Raw genomic sequence first — 17,260 nt, 5'->3', positions numbered from 1 at the left:
CAGATAATTCTGATATATATAATTCTGAACATTAAAACAAATTTATGATTCCGAAAGTAATCGGTTAGTACTTTCCAAGAAAAGGCATAATTATATTTGGAAGCAGAAATTGAAACATGCATGAGCAACAGTGCAGGTTGTAATAATATATATAGACTTCCATTATATTGTAATTCTTGTTGGATCATGAAAATACCATTTTAGGGAAGGACATATTATAATATGTTCTACCTTGTGGAGCTTTATGTGAAAAAACCATTCTCAACATTTCCTTTTTTAGGCTCAGTTTTCTAATCAAGAAATCATAACCAAAATTTTCCTATATGAAGTAAACTACCAACACACAAAGACTATCACATGTTAAATCTCAGGATATGCATAATTAAATTCAAAGCAGCAAAAGGTCAAAACAAATAAAAACGGCCAGTACACAGAAACTGTTCATCTCTTTAGAAGAGAAGTATACAGAGAGAATTATCCATTGTCTCTCTGTCGCTTCAACTTAATTTCTTCAGTTAATTAGCTGAAGAAGCTGCTGTTTCAAAGGATTGTTTCCTTACAAGAAGGCATGTGATTCTCGAGGGCTGAGCATGTGTATTATCAACTGTACACAACACGAAATCCGGTCGATGTAATGCTAAAGCCAACCTCCTTTCTTTTCCTGCATCCAAACCAGAAGCATCTAACAGAACATGCCATGAATTTCTATGAGCTTCTGATATCCAATGCATCGAGTAACGTGTTTCTTCGATGTAAGCAGGATATGCAAAAAGCCCTTTTGGACTATGCTTACATTTCCTCCTAAAATATTGGCTAAGTTGTGATCCTTTAATCCTCAAATCCAGCCATGTTTCTGGTGCTGCAATCACTTTTGAATCTTTAAAACTAACAAATTCCCTTATACAATCATAATCTTCACCAAGTATTGTCATGTAGTAATTTCCCCTGAAGAAAGGGTAACATTCTCCAATCATCATCATTGCTTTTTTTAGTGTAACTGTAAAAACAACTAAGTACTCCTCGTCACTTAGTCCACATTGTTGCAAAGCTCGATTTCGGACTTGAATTTCTGGAATTGAAATGAAATTCCCTTGGTAAGAAGTTTTCTTGGTGAGAATATCAAGCAATCTTGATGGTTCCAATAGGATTTTTCCCAACTCTGAATTACTACTGCCAAAAGAAAGCGACGACGACTCTCTCCTTGGAGATTTTCCCTTCTCACTAGCGGATGATTCATCAGTCAGACAAAGCGTATAAAGATCAATTTTGTCTCCTTCTTCCACAAGTCCATTGCAATATTCAGGGTACTTGGCCAAAACATACTGTTGAACATATTGCATTTCACTTGGTGTTATTGGCCCTGACCATCTTAAATCAAGGCCATCTAGTGTTGATATAGCTTCTGCCACCAAATGGGCTGGAATTACAGTATTTGCTTTCTGTTCTTTTGTCAACAAAGCTTAATCAAAACATACTCTTTTAAGCTCATAACATGAAATAACTCATGACAGAAATTATTTTTCAAAAAAATTAAGTTAATATTATGGTGTTTTGTTGTCACAAAATATTTTTCCACCAAAAGGGGGGAAAATGATGACCTCCCTCACTCTTGGGCGCCAGTCATTTTCCTTCATAATTATTTAAACTTTTAACTTCATATTATTGCTTTAACCAAATTCTAGACATTATTATCAATCATCAATACTCAACAATTTTATCAAAACACCGTCTATTTTGCTAATTAATTTCAATTTCATCAATCATACCTGCGACCCAATTATCATAAAAATAACATATATAGATAGAGAGAAATTGAACTTGCCTTAATCACCATGCTATTTGGTCTGCTATTAATTGGTGATCTTGGTATAGGGGATAACAAAGATTCTATAACTTCACCATCCTAAACATGAAGAGTTAAGAGGAAAAAAGCAAAATCAATCAATGAAGTTGAAGCTTTATTAATTGAAACTCATTAGACTAAATCTTGGATTAATTAGTACAAAATCTTCATCACTCAGAAGATATAGAAGAGGTCATGTCATACCTTGGAATCTTCGTTTAGGCTTAGTTGTTCTTCAGCATCTTTTCCCATGTTATTTAATTTCTGCAATTTGATTAAGCTGAACAAGCAACTGTTTTAAGGTTAAGAACTGAAATCTGGAGATTTTGACAAAAATAAATGTGCAGAAGAAGCTAATTGAATTGCACAAAAATGATATGGCAAATAATTAAACGTTAAATATATATTTAAAATTAAAAGGGGACACAAAGACGCCGACAATAATAAAAGTCGACTACTGATTCACTCTCTTTTTAGGTAACTAAGGTAATCTCACTCCCAAGGAGGTATCTTTACAATAATAAAGTAGTAAAGCAAAATATTCGAAACTTGTGATTTTACAAATGATATTTCAATAAGAAGTTTATAATCGCATTATTTTAGTTATGTAAAAATATACTATATTAATTTTTAGAATATATTAATAAAAATAATATCATATAAAATAAAACAAAAAATAGGATAATAAGTGATTAGTAGGTTACAATTGGAATCTTGGTGTTATGAATCTTAGTGATTTTTAATCCAGTTGACATTTTCTACTCTCTTTTAATCCATGGGAAATTAAATGAGTATTTTCTTTTGTTTCTTTTTATCAAATAAAAGAATGCTCAAGGACAAACTTATCAAGATGTTCACATGATCTTTTAGTAAGGTATTTGATATTTGGCTTAAAATATGTATATTTATATGCATATTGCCTCGTATTTTACTCATGTTTCGTAGATTTCGGATGTGTAATATAATGATTTGTGCTAATTCGTAAATTTCAGATGTGTAATATAATGATTTGTGCTAATTCGTGATATTTTTATATATAGGAATCATCCGGAGGCAATGTAGAACGAAGGTGCGTGAGTTGAAGCAAAAAAGGGAACGAAATGGGGAAAATGCCACAAGTAGCGCCCAGGCTAGCGTGGGGCGCTACCTGTGGTGCAGAAGGCAGATCTTAAAATTTCCCAGCGCCAGGGCTAGCGCCCCACACTATCCTAGGCGTTGGTGACGGGAATTTCTCCTACCTCGACCGGGACAAGTTTATTTCGACCCAAGATACCCATAACTCCTTTAAAAGCAAGCCTAAACATATTTTGTGAGGGGAGACGTCACTTTGTGAGAAAAATAAATGCGCGGAACACTCGGAAGCAAAGATTCTCAGTTTTTCTTCATCATTCTTAGTATTCTCAATTATTCAACACTTGTGAAATTATTTTGATTTTATTATGAGTGGCTAAAACTCATAGTTCTGGGGTTGTGATTTAGCCATAAATATTGTTGTTTGATATTGACTTGACCTTGATTATTATTTGCTAATATATGGTTGTTTCTTCAATTCTATAATTAATTGCTTAATTGTCTGGCCACCAGTTAGGTTCTATTTACTATCTATGCTATGCTTGGGAATGCTACGTCTAGATTAGAGAAGAGTTGAAGAGGGCATGATCTTAACTCTGAGTGGAGGACGAATTTGTGGTTAGGATAGGAATATACCTAGTCAACATGCTCAATTCAATATCGTAATATTAATGCATTCTTAATATATTGATTCCATAGGAATATATGCATTAATCTATTTTGAATAGGCGAGTAGTAATTCGAGAGAATACTACGAGAGCAATTATTCGATTAATTAGCAACCATGAGCGAATTGTATGAAAGGGAGAGTTAATTAGAACACAATAGGATTAGTGAATCAATCACAACCTTGGAATATTTATCTCTACTGAATACACAACAATTATTTTGTTGCTCGATTAATTAGTTACTTGTTAGAATCATTGCTTAGTATAATCACACTTTTGAATTCTGATTGACTCGACTGAATAATAATTTTGGTGAAACTAGTAGCTAGGCAGTTAACACAAGTCTTTATGGGTTTGATACTTGATTTATCACTTTATTACTTGTACGACTACGTATACTTGTGTGTGCCTTTGGGAGCAACAGTATTTAATTTGCATATAGTGACAATATAAAATTTTAATTAATATGGTATGTATTTAAGCATGTTATAAAATTTTATCCTCATATATTTTGGATTATTAATTTTACTTATTATAGATAATTATTTGTAATTATCTTTAGGTTGTCTGATAGTGATTTTTTTTTCACTAGTAATATATAGAAAATTAAACTCAAAAACATATTTTCTAATAAATTTCAGTTTTCACAGCGTTTAACAATGAGTGATACACTTACTAATAATGCTTCAACAAATAAACTGCGATGAATTATAATAATTAATCAAATTTGAAAACGGTCACAGAATGTGATGTTTTTGGTTTCTTATAAGTATCAATCAAGCGGACACATAAACAGATAAACTAATCACAAGTTGATTATAAGCAACACGGAATGCAACAACTCAATAAATTAACTTGTTACTAATTAATAAAACATATATAGAGGAATCAATTGAAAAAAGTTATTGTTAGAGATAGAGACCGTTTAAGCATTTAAGAACGTCGGCTAGGTTTGAGGATTGTTTGGTCCTATTATATGAGATCAGCTTGAATAGTTCATAACTAATTCACCAACAAATATTAAATAAACAATGGGAATATCATATTGGTCTCATCTCAAAAGTAAAGAAAATTAATTTTTGGCTGCATACTATCTAGAACTTTCATATTTGACCCAAAACTCAACAGGACGAGGCATCTTTTATATGCTCCTATGGGTATTTTCATCGCAGAAAAATCCAATCGGCCAAGTATTCGAAAAATAAAATATCCAGATGAGGATATTTTGAACTCTTTTCTTGTTTTCTTTTTAATCCTCCTGAAAGTATCCAGAACTTAAAACCAATGAACACACACACATATATAGGTTGCTAGGTCAATATATTGGGTAAAATCAGTTCACACTAAATACTCGAATGATAGGGTGACACGTGGAATCAGGAACAGACAGAAGTCGAAGCGAGTGGAAATCCAAACGAAGGACAACAACTTCGGTTGGCATCGGGTAGACCCCGAAGGGAACATTGTTAACGGGGGCAAACGAATATTTGCCATCAGATGATATTTAATGAAGAATATTCCTCAGTATGGAATACACGTCTGTTACAGAGAATTTTGGCATTCATTATTTGTCATTACATATTCATCAATGACCCCCATTATTATCATTTAAGAGGGCTTGATCCCAGGACCTTGTTCCTTAGGTATAACTATAATAGTGACTTCAACAACCATTGTAACACACGAAATTTCTGACAAACTTAGGCGACACATTATTCCAAGATAAATAATACTTTTTTTTTCTATCTAACGATATTCTTATTGTTGCCTTCGGAAGCCTTGCTCCCGGAATCAAGCTGTCTGCTATTTTATTTCGATTTTAACGCTAAGTCTTGCATTTTATTTGATTTATTTATCATTTTGGGATCGAATCAGTTCGCTTGTTTATAAACCATGCCATAAATTCAACTGTAATATTTTACGGGTAAACAGTTTGGCGCACCCACTATGGGGCTTAGACATTTGCGTAATTAAGTTGATCCTTGCATCCATTATTAATCTATTTGATTTTTTTGTTTTTAGCAAAATTCGTATAAAATGGCAGTTAACGATGTCAACATTGCACACAACGTTGAGGCACAAAAGAACCTACCTCAATACGAGGACTCAATCAGTGACACTTGCAACGAGGAGGACGTAGCAACACTGGTTCATGCCAGGCGATATCCCTGGCACGTACAGGAGCCGACTCCTAATGATGCGGAGGATGAGCACGTTGCAGAAACGGTGAGGATCCTGAGAAAATAACAAAAAGCTATCATGGCCATCTCTCACGGCAAGACCAGGCAATGACGAAATTGAGACAAGTATTGTCGGGTACTTCCAACAACGCGAATGGAAGAGGCCTAGTTCCTCCTGATGCTCCCATAAATCAAACAGCACAAAGGTTTGATAACAACACCCGAGGGGTGAGGTCGACTTCGACGGGGCCGGGGGGATCGACAGCGAATCTAGTAACAACAACAGTAATGATCCCTTCAAAACTGAGCTCATGCAGTTTATGAGGGGAATAAACTCCCGAATGGACCAAATACCGGATGTACGACTAGTTTTGAAGGGACCAGACTCACAGAAATACATCAAGTTGTCGTTAAAACCGAGCGTGGTACAAAAGTTGATTCCAAAGCGGTTCAAAATGCCATATGTACCAAAATATGATGGGACTTCGGACCCTCAAGAGCACATCACCACCTATACAACAACGGTGAAGGAAAATGATTTGGCTCCACATGAAATTGAGCCAGTCCTACTGAAGAAGTTCAGAGAAACCCTCACGAAGGAGCCCTGATATGGTACTCACTCTTACACGAACACTCAATAGATTCCTTTGAGATGCTCGCAGACTCTTTCATCAAGGCCCATGCCGAGGACAGGAAGGTGCAAGCCCGGAAATCGCGATCATGTCGCATCAGCTCTTTCAATCACTACTACCTGTGTCGCACCTACAGTGGCAGAGAGTTTGATAAGACTCTCGGATAAGAAAGATCAATCCTGAATAAGCTTCAGTTGATTCTCATTATAAATCTTTTTATAAGCAAGGAGCTATCTATAGGAAGATACTTCTTTGTCAGGTCAGTCTGGTCGGAAAGAAGCTTGCTTACACTAAGGCGGGCATATTCAGAAATGCGCAAGGAGAGTCCGAATTGCTGCAGGAATTCGTGACCAGGTTTTAGAAAGAAAGGATGTTGCTGCAGCCCGTGCCAGATGAATGAGCGATTGAAGCATTTACTAAGGGGCTGAACCCAAGAGGCTCTGACACCTACCGGATGTTGATATCCAATTTTTCCTCAAACTATTTTTAAATTTGCATAAATACCTTCAAAATCACTTTTTATAATAATTGATATTTTTCCATAATTTTCCATATTATTATCAATTTATTTTCTAATTTATTCAGTATTTTATATCTAATAATTATTCATGTCACGCCTCATTTTTCCTACACCGGAAGGGTATAAGGGAGTTTTTTCCAACTTAAAGTGACAACTGAAACGGGATTATTTTTTAAGTTCAGAGTCGCCACTTGGGATAATTTATGGTGTACCAAGTCACCGGTTTAAATCCCAAATCGAGGAAATATTGACTCTGTTTTACAGTCCACGAACACAGAAATCCGGGTAAGGAATTCTGTTAACCCAGGAGAAGGTGTTAGGCATTCCCGAATTCCGTGGTTCTAGCACGATCGCTCAACTGTTATAATTGGCCTATTATCTGATTTTAATACATGTTTTAGCCTATGGTATATTTTAGCTTATTAGCCGCTTTTAATTAACTTTAGGAAGATTCAACGTTATCTAAAACACGTCTTGAACCACGCCACATGAAATACACCCGCAGTCCACGATACATTTTATTTAACGTTGTTGAGATTTGGATTGGGTCACATGAAATGCACACCCGAGTTTAAGGAAATTAATTTAAATTGTGCGCCTAAAGCAACTACGCATTTTCAAGTTTGCGAGGGCCATGAAAAATTCACTAAATGGCACACCTCGATTTCTAAAAGATTAAAGTTAATTAAGTGAGGGCCATGGGTTTTGAGATTTTGTTTGGCATGGCACGCCTCAAATTATTCTATCAAAAGGGTTTCTAAATTTAGTTTTGAGGGCCATAAATTGTTGGCTTGGCTAATATGGGACACCTCAAGCCAATTTTAAGAGTCTAATTAATTAAGGAAGGCTTAAAGGAATTTTAATTATTTTAGGCTAATGTTCAAACTAACTTAATAACTATTGGGCTTGTGTTAAATTGAAGCTAAGCGTTCAGCTGAAATGGCATTGGGCTGGCAGCTGGCCCAAATGAGTTGCAAGGCTGCACATTCCTTATTTCAGAATGGCCTTATGGCTTAAACATTTATCAAAACGGCTCATTAACCGAATAATTCAGAACCAAAATCAGCACAACCAAACAAATATTATATGACATCATTCAAAATCTCAAGTTCGTTCGCCCCTGTTTTCGTCACTTGAATTAGACATAAGCTTTTGTAACAATAATCAACTAGTATTCAAGCATAAAGAGATGGGTTGTTGTATTTCATTTTTTAGTGGATTTTGTTGCCTGGCCTCCTGGAAAGAACATGGTATAGGAATAGAAACAATAGAGTGTACCCTTTGTCAATTAGGGTAAACAATAAGTCACAAACAAACTTCAATCAGTTACCAAGGTGGAGTCATAACAGGAATCAAACTTCCAACTAATCATGAAGGCCAACAAAACCTTATAACAATTGAGTTCTACCTTAAGATCACCAACAAACAGATATGCTAACCAATGGTTGAATATGTTCTAATGCCAACAATCACAAAATCAGCTTTTAAGTAAGCTCACTCCTAAAATACCAGCGCAGCAGTTACAACCACAAACACTAGCTCAAATCATGTTCAGATTCAAAATGAAATAAAAGAGATTAGAAGTAACCTGAAATTAGCTTTACGATTAATTGAAATGCAGCAATTACACGGATTGAAACGAAGCGACAATTACAGTCGGAAGTCGACACAGCTTCGAACGAAATCAGTAAAAGTCGAACCGGAAAACCAACGGACAGTACCTCGACGGAAACTCGAACGAACCCAACTTGAACAGCACCTCAACTCAATCGTCCTACATATTTGAATCCATTTCGAATAAAGTCCAGAGAAAATAAACGGAACTTCCTTTTTCTTTCTTTCTTTTTTTTGAATTTTTCTGATCAATCTTCCCTTCTCTCTCTCGCTATCTCTGTGTGTGTGCGTGTTTCTCGTTTCTAGCGGTGAGGACGATGGGTGAGAGGGATGTGCTCGATCTGGACAGAAGGAGTGTCGCAGCTGTTTTATGTGGAAGAGATGGGTCGTGTGTGAGGTGGTTTGAAGTCCGGCGACTTGGGGTCGTGTGTATGAAGAAGACGAAGTCAGGGGGTGGGTCGTTTGGAGAAGAGATCGGGGAGGGGGGGGGGGGGGGGGGGGTTCTTGTGTATTTTCTGAGAAACGGCGCTAGTGTCCTCTCTATATATGTATATTTTTGCTCGTTTTATAAAGTGTAGGAATTTCTAGGTTATATCTTGTATTTTTTTGCTAATTAGTTAGGTCTTTTGTGTATTAGGTCCCTAGATTTTTAAGAAGGGAAAATTTTCATAAATACCGATGAAATCAAAAATATTTCACAATCTACAACTATTAATTAAATATCATATTCTACAACATAAATATGATAAATGTATCAAAATTATACCCTCAAATCTCCAACTAAAAACAAACACCCAAAAATAAGGAATTTGTTATAAAATAAAAGCAATTTAGTAAAACATGAACAAGAAATAAAAATAGAGAGAAGGAAGAGATTTTCTTCTTCAATTGTGTGTATTTTACTATCTATTACAAGGCCTTTATATAGGCATAAAAGGTGAAGAAAATATATCATGGAATATGTTATTGAACATATAAAATATGTCATTGAATATATCATTAAGCATTTGAGATCAAGATCATGGAAGAAGAGTAGACATCCACCATAATGTGATATTTATCATAACACTTCCCCTTGGATGTCCATAGATAATGTGCCTCGTTAAAACTTTACTAGGAAAAAACCCTATGGGAAAAAATCCTAGTGAAGGAAAAAGAGTACACATGTTTAGAAATAGCCTTTTGGTTGCCTCGTTAAAAACCTTGCAAGGAAAAACCCAGTGGGACAAAACCTTGTAAGGAAAAAAGAGTACAACGCGTATAACTCCCCCTGATGAGAGCATCAATTCACATCCTTGATCATTCACATCCCAATCTTGTACACTAGTTTCTTGAAGGTTGACGTCGGTAGAGATTTGGTGAACAAATCAACCATATTATCACTTGAACGAATCTGTTGCACATTGATATCACCATTCTTTTGAAGATCATGTGTGAAAAATAACTTTGGTGAAATGTTATAGACCTCAACCAAATACATTCTCGATTTGTTTCATGAATAGCAATTATTTCAGCATGATTAGAAGAAGTAGCCATGATTGATTGCTTAGTCGATCGCCAAGATATGACAGTGCTTCCACATGTAAACACATAGCATGTTTGAGATCAAGCCTTGTGTGTGTGCTAGATAAATACCCCATATCGGCATAACCAACAAGATCGGTATTGCAATCATTGCCATAAAATAAGCCAATGTCGGTAATCCCTCTTAGATAACGCAATATGTGCTTGATTTCATTCCAATGTTTCCTTGAGCGGAGCTATATCTTGTTAAGACATTAACTGAAAAAGTTATGACAGGCCTTGTAGTGTTAGCAAGATATATTAGCGCACCAATTGCATTAAGACCAAGAAGCTCTTCATTATTTTCATGAGGTCGAAGTGGATCTTTATTTATATCGAGTAATCTTACAACCATCAGGGTACTTAATGGATGTGCTTTATCCACATAAAAGCTCTTTAAAATCTTTTTAGTGTATGCTGATTGATTAATAAAAATTTTATCTTTCATATACTCAATTTGTAGACCAAGACAAAAAGTCTTTCCAAGATCTTTTATTTCAAATTCTTTCTTTAAACAGTCTACTGCTTTAGGAAGTTATCTGGGAGTTGTAATGATATTTGAATCATCAACATACACAGAGATTATAACAAATTCAAATCCAGATCTTTTTATAAAGATACAAGGACAAATTGAATCATTCTTGTACCCTTCTTTCAATAGGTACTCACACAGGCATTTATACCACATGCGCCCTGATTGTTTCAATCCGTATAAGGATTTTTGAAGTTTTATTTAATAAATTTCTTGGAAACATTAATATACTTCAGAACAATTTTAATCCTTCAATGATTTCCATTATATGCATATCAAGTTTTTATGTATTGCCAAATTAAAACCTGAAATGATTATATCCACCATAAGAGACACATGTCTCCATATAATCAATGTGAGAATATTTACTAATTTTCTTGTGTCACAAGTCGTCTTTATGTCTATCGACTTGAACTTTTTGCACAAGAACACATTTATACCTTCATTGGCTTTATACTTTTAGGTGTTGGGACTATCCGCCCAACTTCACATTTTTCAAGTGAAGTCAATTTTCATTGCGTATTTTTCATTTGGCCAATCATTTATCGGTCCAAATTTCATGACAGATTTGAGCTCAAGATCATCGTCAATATTAATAATATTGAGCGCTACATTATGTTAACAATATCATCGATGATCACTCTACGTCGGTTCCATTATTACCTAATAAAGACATAACTTAGTGAGATCTCTTTATCTCATTATTTTTAGGTACCTGAGCCTCTCACATGAGGTCTTACGAAGTGTTATGTCATGGTGCTCTTCTAGAGCACTTGCCTCCTTATTATGACCATCTTGAACATTTGCCTCTCTCTTTCTTCAAGGAGTTTTATCTTTGGAACCGATTGGTCTGTTACGCTTCATGTGTGCCATAGACTCTGTCCCTCATGGACTTTATTCTATTTAGAGCATTAGCAGTTGAAATATGACATTTAGCTTTGGGTCAGCAAATGCGTCTGGCAATAATTTGTAAATGAATTATCACTTGAACTTCAAGTTCATATTTTCTTGTATGAGGATTTATATGTATTCATAATAATTCATTTCACGTATCACTTTCTCAGCTGCCCATTTTCTCCCCCTAATGTTGGGATCACCAACACATTTCCCAACCTTCTTTGGGAACCCATCTCTTTGCATTATGGTGGCATAAGCACATCCATATTTCTATATAGAAATTATTTGGTTCCTGACCCTGAACCGATTGTGATAGGGAGAATTTTTCATAACTTGGCTAGATGTGTACAAGTGCTACTGTATATTAAATAATACATCTCATACCAAAATTCATTTTTTTAGAGTTTTGTTCTCATAACCAATGATTTAGCTATAATTGGAGGCATACAATTTCTGCTAAACCAACTTGGATTTAAACCAGTATCATCAAGATAAATCATCATAATTTATATTCTGGAACTGTGCTCTAATAATTTGAGCAAGCAATCTTGCAAAAGCCAAACTGCAAGTTGATAACAAATGCACATGTAACCATAGAATAGATGCATCTATTAAAAATCATATATTAGTAAACGGTCCACATGGCAGGTGATTGGGCCCATATATTTATCACCTTTTATTCGTTCCAGAAATCAAGGGATTCAATCCCAAGCCTTAACTGGTATATTATGAGAATAAGCAGCACAAGAGAATTCTTGAAGAATCTTCTATTCTTCAATATATGTCAATATAATTCTTAATTAATTTTTCGCATCATAATTGAACCGGGGTGGTCAACCGGTCATGCCAACTAGTATTTATTTTAGTAAACCTCTAGTTTACTTGTGGCATATGATTCCAGCATCATGCTTATATTTGTGTAGTACAAATAGAAAGAAAACCAGGTAATCTTTCATATTTACCTGGTATGATTATAGAAATATGAAGATATTCAATCTTCCTTTCATTTATAGTCTCAATATGTCAATCACTTTGACTTATACATTTGAAATTCAAAAAGTTTCTTTTGAGACTTTATAATATCAATGTCATGAATAATTTTATTCATCCGGATAGTAACAAATTAGTTTTTCCGGAGCTCTTAACAACTTTTGTACTATAAGATCTTTTATCATACCATTCATATGGTAAATATCTCCTTCACGGAGAAACTTATATCATAATAAAGTGTTATGGTCAGAATTATCATAAGCAAAATCATTATTTGCTTTAATTTTGCCTTTAATAACTTTTATAAGGCATGACAAAATAATATTTGGCGTATCACATGTACGCGACCAATGACATATTCATGTAACCATACAATAATATTTATTCTCTTTATTTCACTCAAACCTCTCTTAGAGGTGAGTTGTGTGGTATTCATATAATCATGAATTGCATGTCTGTATTCATTGCTTTTATCACATATTGTCACATTCAACTTTAGGAATGAGTTTGCATTCTCAATGCTTATCACAAATCAAATTCTTTTCAAGGAATGGATCATAATCAGGAACGTGCTTTATTATTTTCAGACCAATTTGATGGTAAACATTGCCTTCACATTTTGAAGGACTATTTTGAGAACCCTTATTGTTCTCCTTTTATAATCATAGTGATGGTTATTATTATTTTGATATTTGGAATGCTCACGTTCGTTGTTCAACCATTTGTCTTCATTTAAACTTATTATGCACTGCTACCACATTCTTCAAGAATGGAGCAAATCAAGTGGGACAATCTTCATGCCTTTAATGAAAAATATATTATTTTTCTTTAGTCATCATTATATCATTAATATGGTATAGTGGGACTCAAACCCAATGTCTTACCAATATAAAGACATGTTAGGCCATAATAAATTGGGACTAGAACCCAATTATGGAGCATCAGGACTTGATCCCGATGTCTTATCCTCAATTAATGGCATAATAGGCTAAACAATATTGAGATTCATTCTCAAGCCTTAATTTCAATCACATGCCAAGAAAGTTATACACAACTAATTTGCAACTTAGCAAATTAAATTTGCTTTCTTAAATAAGTGTACAAATCTCAAATCAGCGTAAAGCTTTATTAATTATTTGTAGCATCTATATGAAATACAATTGTTTGTAGTCAGAATATTTCTTCTAAATTCTATTAGAGTTTAAAAGGATCATAAAATCATTGTCATAATATTTATTGAGTCTCTCTCAAAAATATTGTTGTTTTCGGGGTATACCCTACCTATTGGATTTGATTTAACGACATGACTTTCCTTCACTCAATTCAACCAAGCAATTAGTGAATAAATTTATCAAAAGTATATCATATAGGTAACAACACATATATAGTACTAATACATAAATTCAGCATTTATATTACCTGAAAAGTGATATTATAGGTAACAACTTACCAGTTGTAGCTTGTGCATCATTCATATAAAATACTTGAAAATGGTAAGTCAGTAGCAAGCATCAAGCAGGTCATGGATACTCGAAAATACCTCTTCTAGTAGTCATACTAATCACTGTTTGCTTTCAAATGATACAACCATAAATTATGAAGTATACTTTCTCAGTAGCTGATTTGTTTTCCAAATTTCAAAGAAGTGATTAATCAACCTAGATAAAGATGTGAAGTACTTCTTGTTTTCTTCAAGATGATTTATTCTTCTAATCAATATGACAATTTTTTTATTCACCCTTTTTTTTACTATATGCAAATGCAAAAATTCAAAAGGAAAAAATATTCATCCAACTAAAAGAAAATGTTAAAAACGGTAGGACAGATTTAAGATAGTTAACACACAAATATGCATAAGACAACTTATATAACGTATCCTTGGTTACCATGACATGCCTCATATCAACAATTAATTGCTACTATAATTTTCACATATAGAACTTCGAAAATTTTATTCCATTCATGTGATATGAATGATGTAATATTAATATGTGCTTATGCAATACATGTATGGTACGAAGTTGTGTGCATATCTATATTATATTAAAAGCACAAAGGCCCTTAGCGAAATGTCGTTCGCCTTTTGTACCCTTAAAAATTTAATTTTACACTGGACAAAATAGTAATTTAATTATTTTTTTTAATATTTAGGAATAGTTTTAATTCATTCCCTAATATTTAGGACTCCAAAATCAATTAAAGATTGTGTACCAAATCCTTCCTTATTTGAGCTATATAATATAACATATATGTAAAAAAAAAAATAATAGCTTCCGAAAAACACAATATTTTGTACGCTTCGTTTGCATGTAAAAACCTTTGATGGAACACTTTCAATTCCTAAAGTTATATTAGGAAAAGTAGGAGCACTTTGGAATCCTTTTAGCAATAGGAGTCTTTTTTTTAAACATTAACCAATTAAATTTTCTATAAATATTTTAGGCAAAAATTTCGTTAAGTATTCATATATATTTTAGGTTATACAGTCAGACCTCTTTCTAACATCATCCTTATATAATAGTCATTCACTATAAAAGCTGAGTTATTCTTAGAACCAAATATTATATTATGTTATAATATATGTCCTCTATAACGGCACTTCATTATAGCAGCCAAAAAAAATCGGAACAAATAAGGCTGTTATAGAGAGGTTTGACTGTAATCCATTACATTCAATCCTTTTACTTAGGAGTTTTTTTTAATATACGTTTGGCTAAAAGAAAGGGAGGACGAGGGTGTGAATCGGAAAAAGAAAAAAACCATGTACCAAATTATTTCTCTTAGATAAAAAATATATAAAATTTATTTCTATTATATTGCACGGCCAGAAAATAGTAAATGTCGTTCATCTTTTACCCTTAAAAAATAACTTTTACAATGGACAAATTTATAACTTTGGTAAGTTTCCTAATGTTTATGATTTTGAAATCAACTAAAATTTTTGATATTAAATCTTTCCCTATTAAAATAGGTAGGAAGTACTAATATATAGAAATTTAAAATTAATAAATATTTTACCTTATGTAAATTGTACTAATAGACAATACACCCTTTGTGCAATACATATAAAATCAAGATGAGAACGATGGCAACTTCAATTAATTACTAATTAAAAATTAAAAAATGGAGACATAAAATCACTTACATTAAATTAAAATTATTTAATACAGTAACTTCTAAGTAAAATTATTTCAATGTAGAATAATTAATTATGTATTTTAAGTATTCTTATTTAATCATATAAAGTAATTAATTCATGTTCAATTAAGCACCCAAAATAATTACTCAATATCATATTTAAGAAAAAATTATACAAGCCTAAATTCATCTATATCTATACTATAAAGTCCCTATCGAAATATCGTTCGCCTTTTTTATCCTTTAAAAATTAATTTCACACAAGACAAAATAGTCATTTAATTATTTTCGAATATTTAGGACTTCAAAATCAACTAAAATTTTATTTAAGAAAATCCTAATATTTTGGTCTTCAAATTCAATTAAAATTTACTTTATTATTTTTTTTCCTTATTTGACCAGTTTTTATAAATATCCTTTTGGAGTTTAGTACGTGATCATTAAAGTTTTTTTAATTCTTAGCCTCTAAGGTATATAATAGTATTTGTTTTTCTCCAAATTGCCAATAATTGATTGCCTAAAATATGGAACATCCATCAGCAATGTATGTTCGCTTTTTCCTGTTAAATTTTTAAGAGTTTTGATTTAATCTTAACTTTAAATTTCTAGAAGTTTGAACTAATATGGTGTTAATTTAGAAATAAATACTATGTGAATGTGCAACTATAGATAATATTTTAAACCTAAGTTAAACTAATGTATTTGGAACTCTTGAAATAACTATAAATTTGTCATCCCCCACCCCCTCAGCCTCTGATAATTTTGAAAAATTGACCTCAACATTGTGAACTCTTGAAATTTCAAAATTGTTATTAGCAGAGTACATCCGGAGTGAGTTCAGGATGACATTGACTATTATTTGGTATTGGATGAACATGCAAAGAAGTAAATTTAGACTTAAATTAATAAGAATTCAGGCAACTTTTTTTTTACACAAGAAGAGGTTCATTTGGCTATAATTTTGATTAACTTTGAATGAAGAACTATTTTTTTGTATAATGACATTATGGACGTAAAGTTTACAAAGAGATGTTGGATGAGATATAATAACATAGCATATTTTTATCTAATATAATAAATATTTATAGCTATAAATACTATAGAATTAATTACACTAACTTCACTCGGAAAATGTTGAATTCAGCTATATATTATATCAATGTAGTAATATTTTTTCATCATTTAAACATATATTGCGTTTAGTTTTACCTCCATTACTATTTTTTAATAATTTGTATATGTATTATATTGATTAACGTGATGCACACGTGCAACGCACGTACACTAAAACTAGTGAGATGTTAAAGGATGACAAGTATAACATAATTATACCTTCTTACGTTCCATTACTTGCCATATGTAGTTTCTCTTTACATCTAACCATGAGATGATATGTATGACTTCTAATTGCAATCTTTCCGGATGTAGGAAATATTTTGAAGATATATATATAATTGGTTAGAGACTCGTTCTGATAACGTGTTATAAAATAAAAGTAATTTAGTAAAACATGAACAAGTGTGTGTATTTTACTATCTATTACAAGACCTTTATATAGACATAAAAAGTGAAGAAAATATGTCATGGAATATGTCATTGAACATACAAAATA

At 32.9% G+C, this 17,260-nt stretch overlaps 1 protein-coding gene across 5 annotated transcripts; it reads right to left on the bottom strand.

Annotated features, from left to right (window-relative positions):
* Positions 1 to 353: 353 nt before the first annotated feature.
* Positions 354 to 9,090, bottom strand: LOC107772615 (uncharacterized). 5 transcript variants are annotated; one of them, XM_075236791.1, is made up of 3 exons: positions 8,503 to 9,090; positions 2,048 to 2,123; positions 354 to 1,903 (listed from the first exon to the last, which is right to left on the bottom strand). In XM_075236791.1, the coding sequence occupies exon 3, from the start codon at positions 1,338 to 1,340 to the stop codon at positions 516 to 518; it is 825 nt and encodes a 274-aa protein (XP_075092892.1). In that variant the 5' UTR covers positions 1,341 to 1,903; positions 2,048 to 2,123; positions 8,503 to 9,090; the 3' UTR covers positions 354 to 515. The 5 variants fall into 5 exon arrangements, with proteins under 5 accessions (XP_075092892.1, XP_075092893.1, XP_075092895.1 ...); XM_075236792.1 differs by having other exon boundaries at positions 2,048 to 2,135; positions 8,503 to 9,074; XM_075236794.1 differs by having other exon boundaries at positions 2,048 to 2,135; positions 8,636 to 9,004.
* Between the last annotated feature and the right edge of the window lie 8,170 nt (positions 9,091 to 17,260).

Source organism: Nicotiana tabacum, chromosome 18, assembly GCF_000715075.1.
Source record: "Nicotiana tabacum cultivar K326 chromosome 18, ASM71507v2, whole genome shotgun sequence".
NCBI classification, from domain to species: Eukaryota; Viridiplantae; Streptophyta; class Magnoliopsida; order Solanales; family Solanaceae; genus Nicotiana; species Nicotiana tabacum.
The sequence above is the reverse complement of the archived record's forward strand: the minus strand, read 5'-3'. Positions and strand labels throughout refer to the sequence as shown.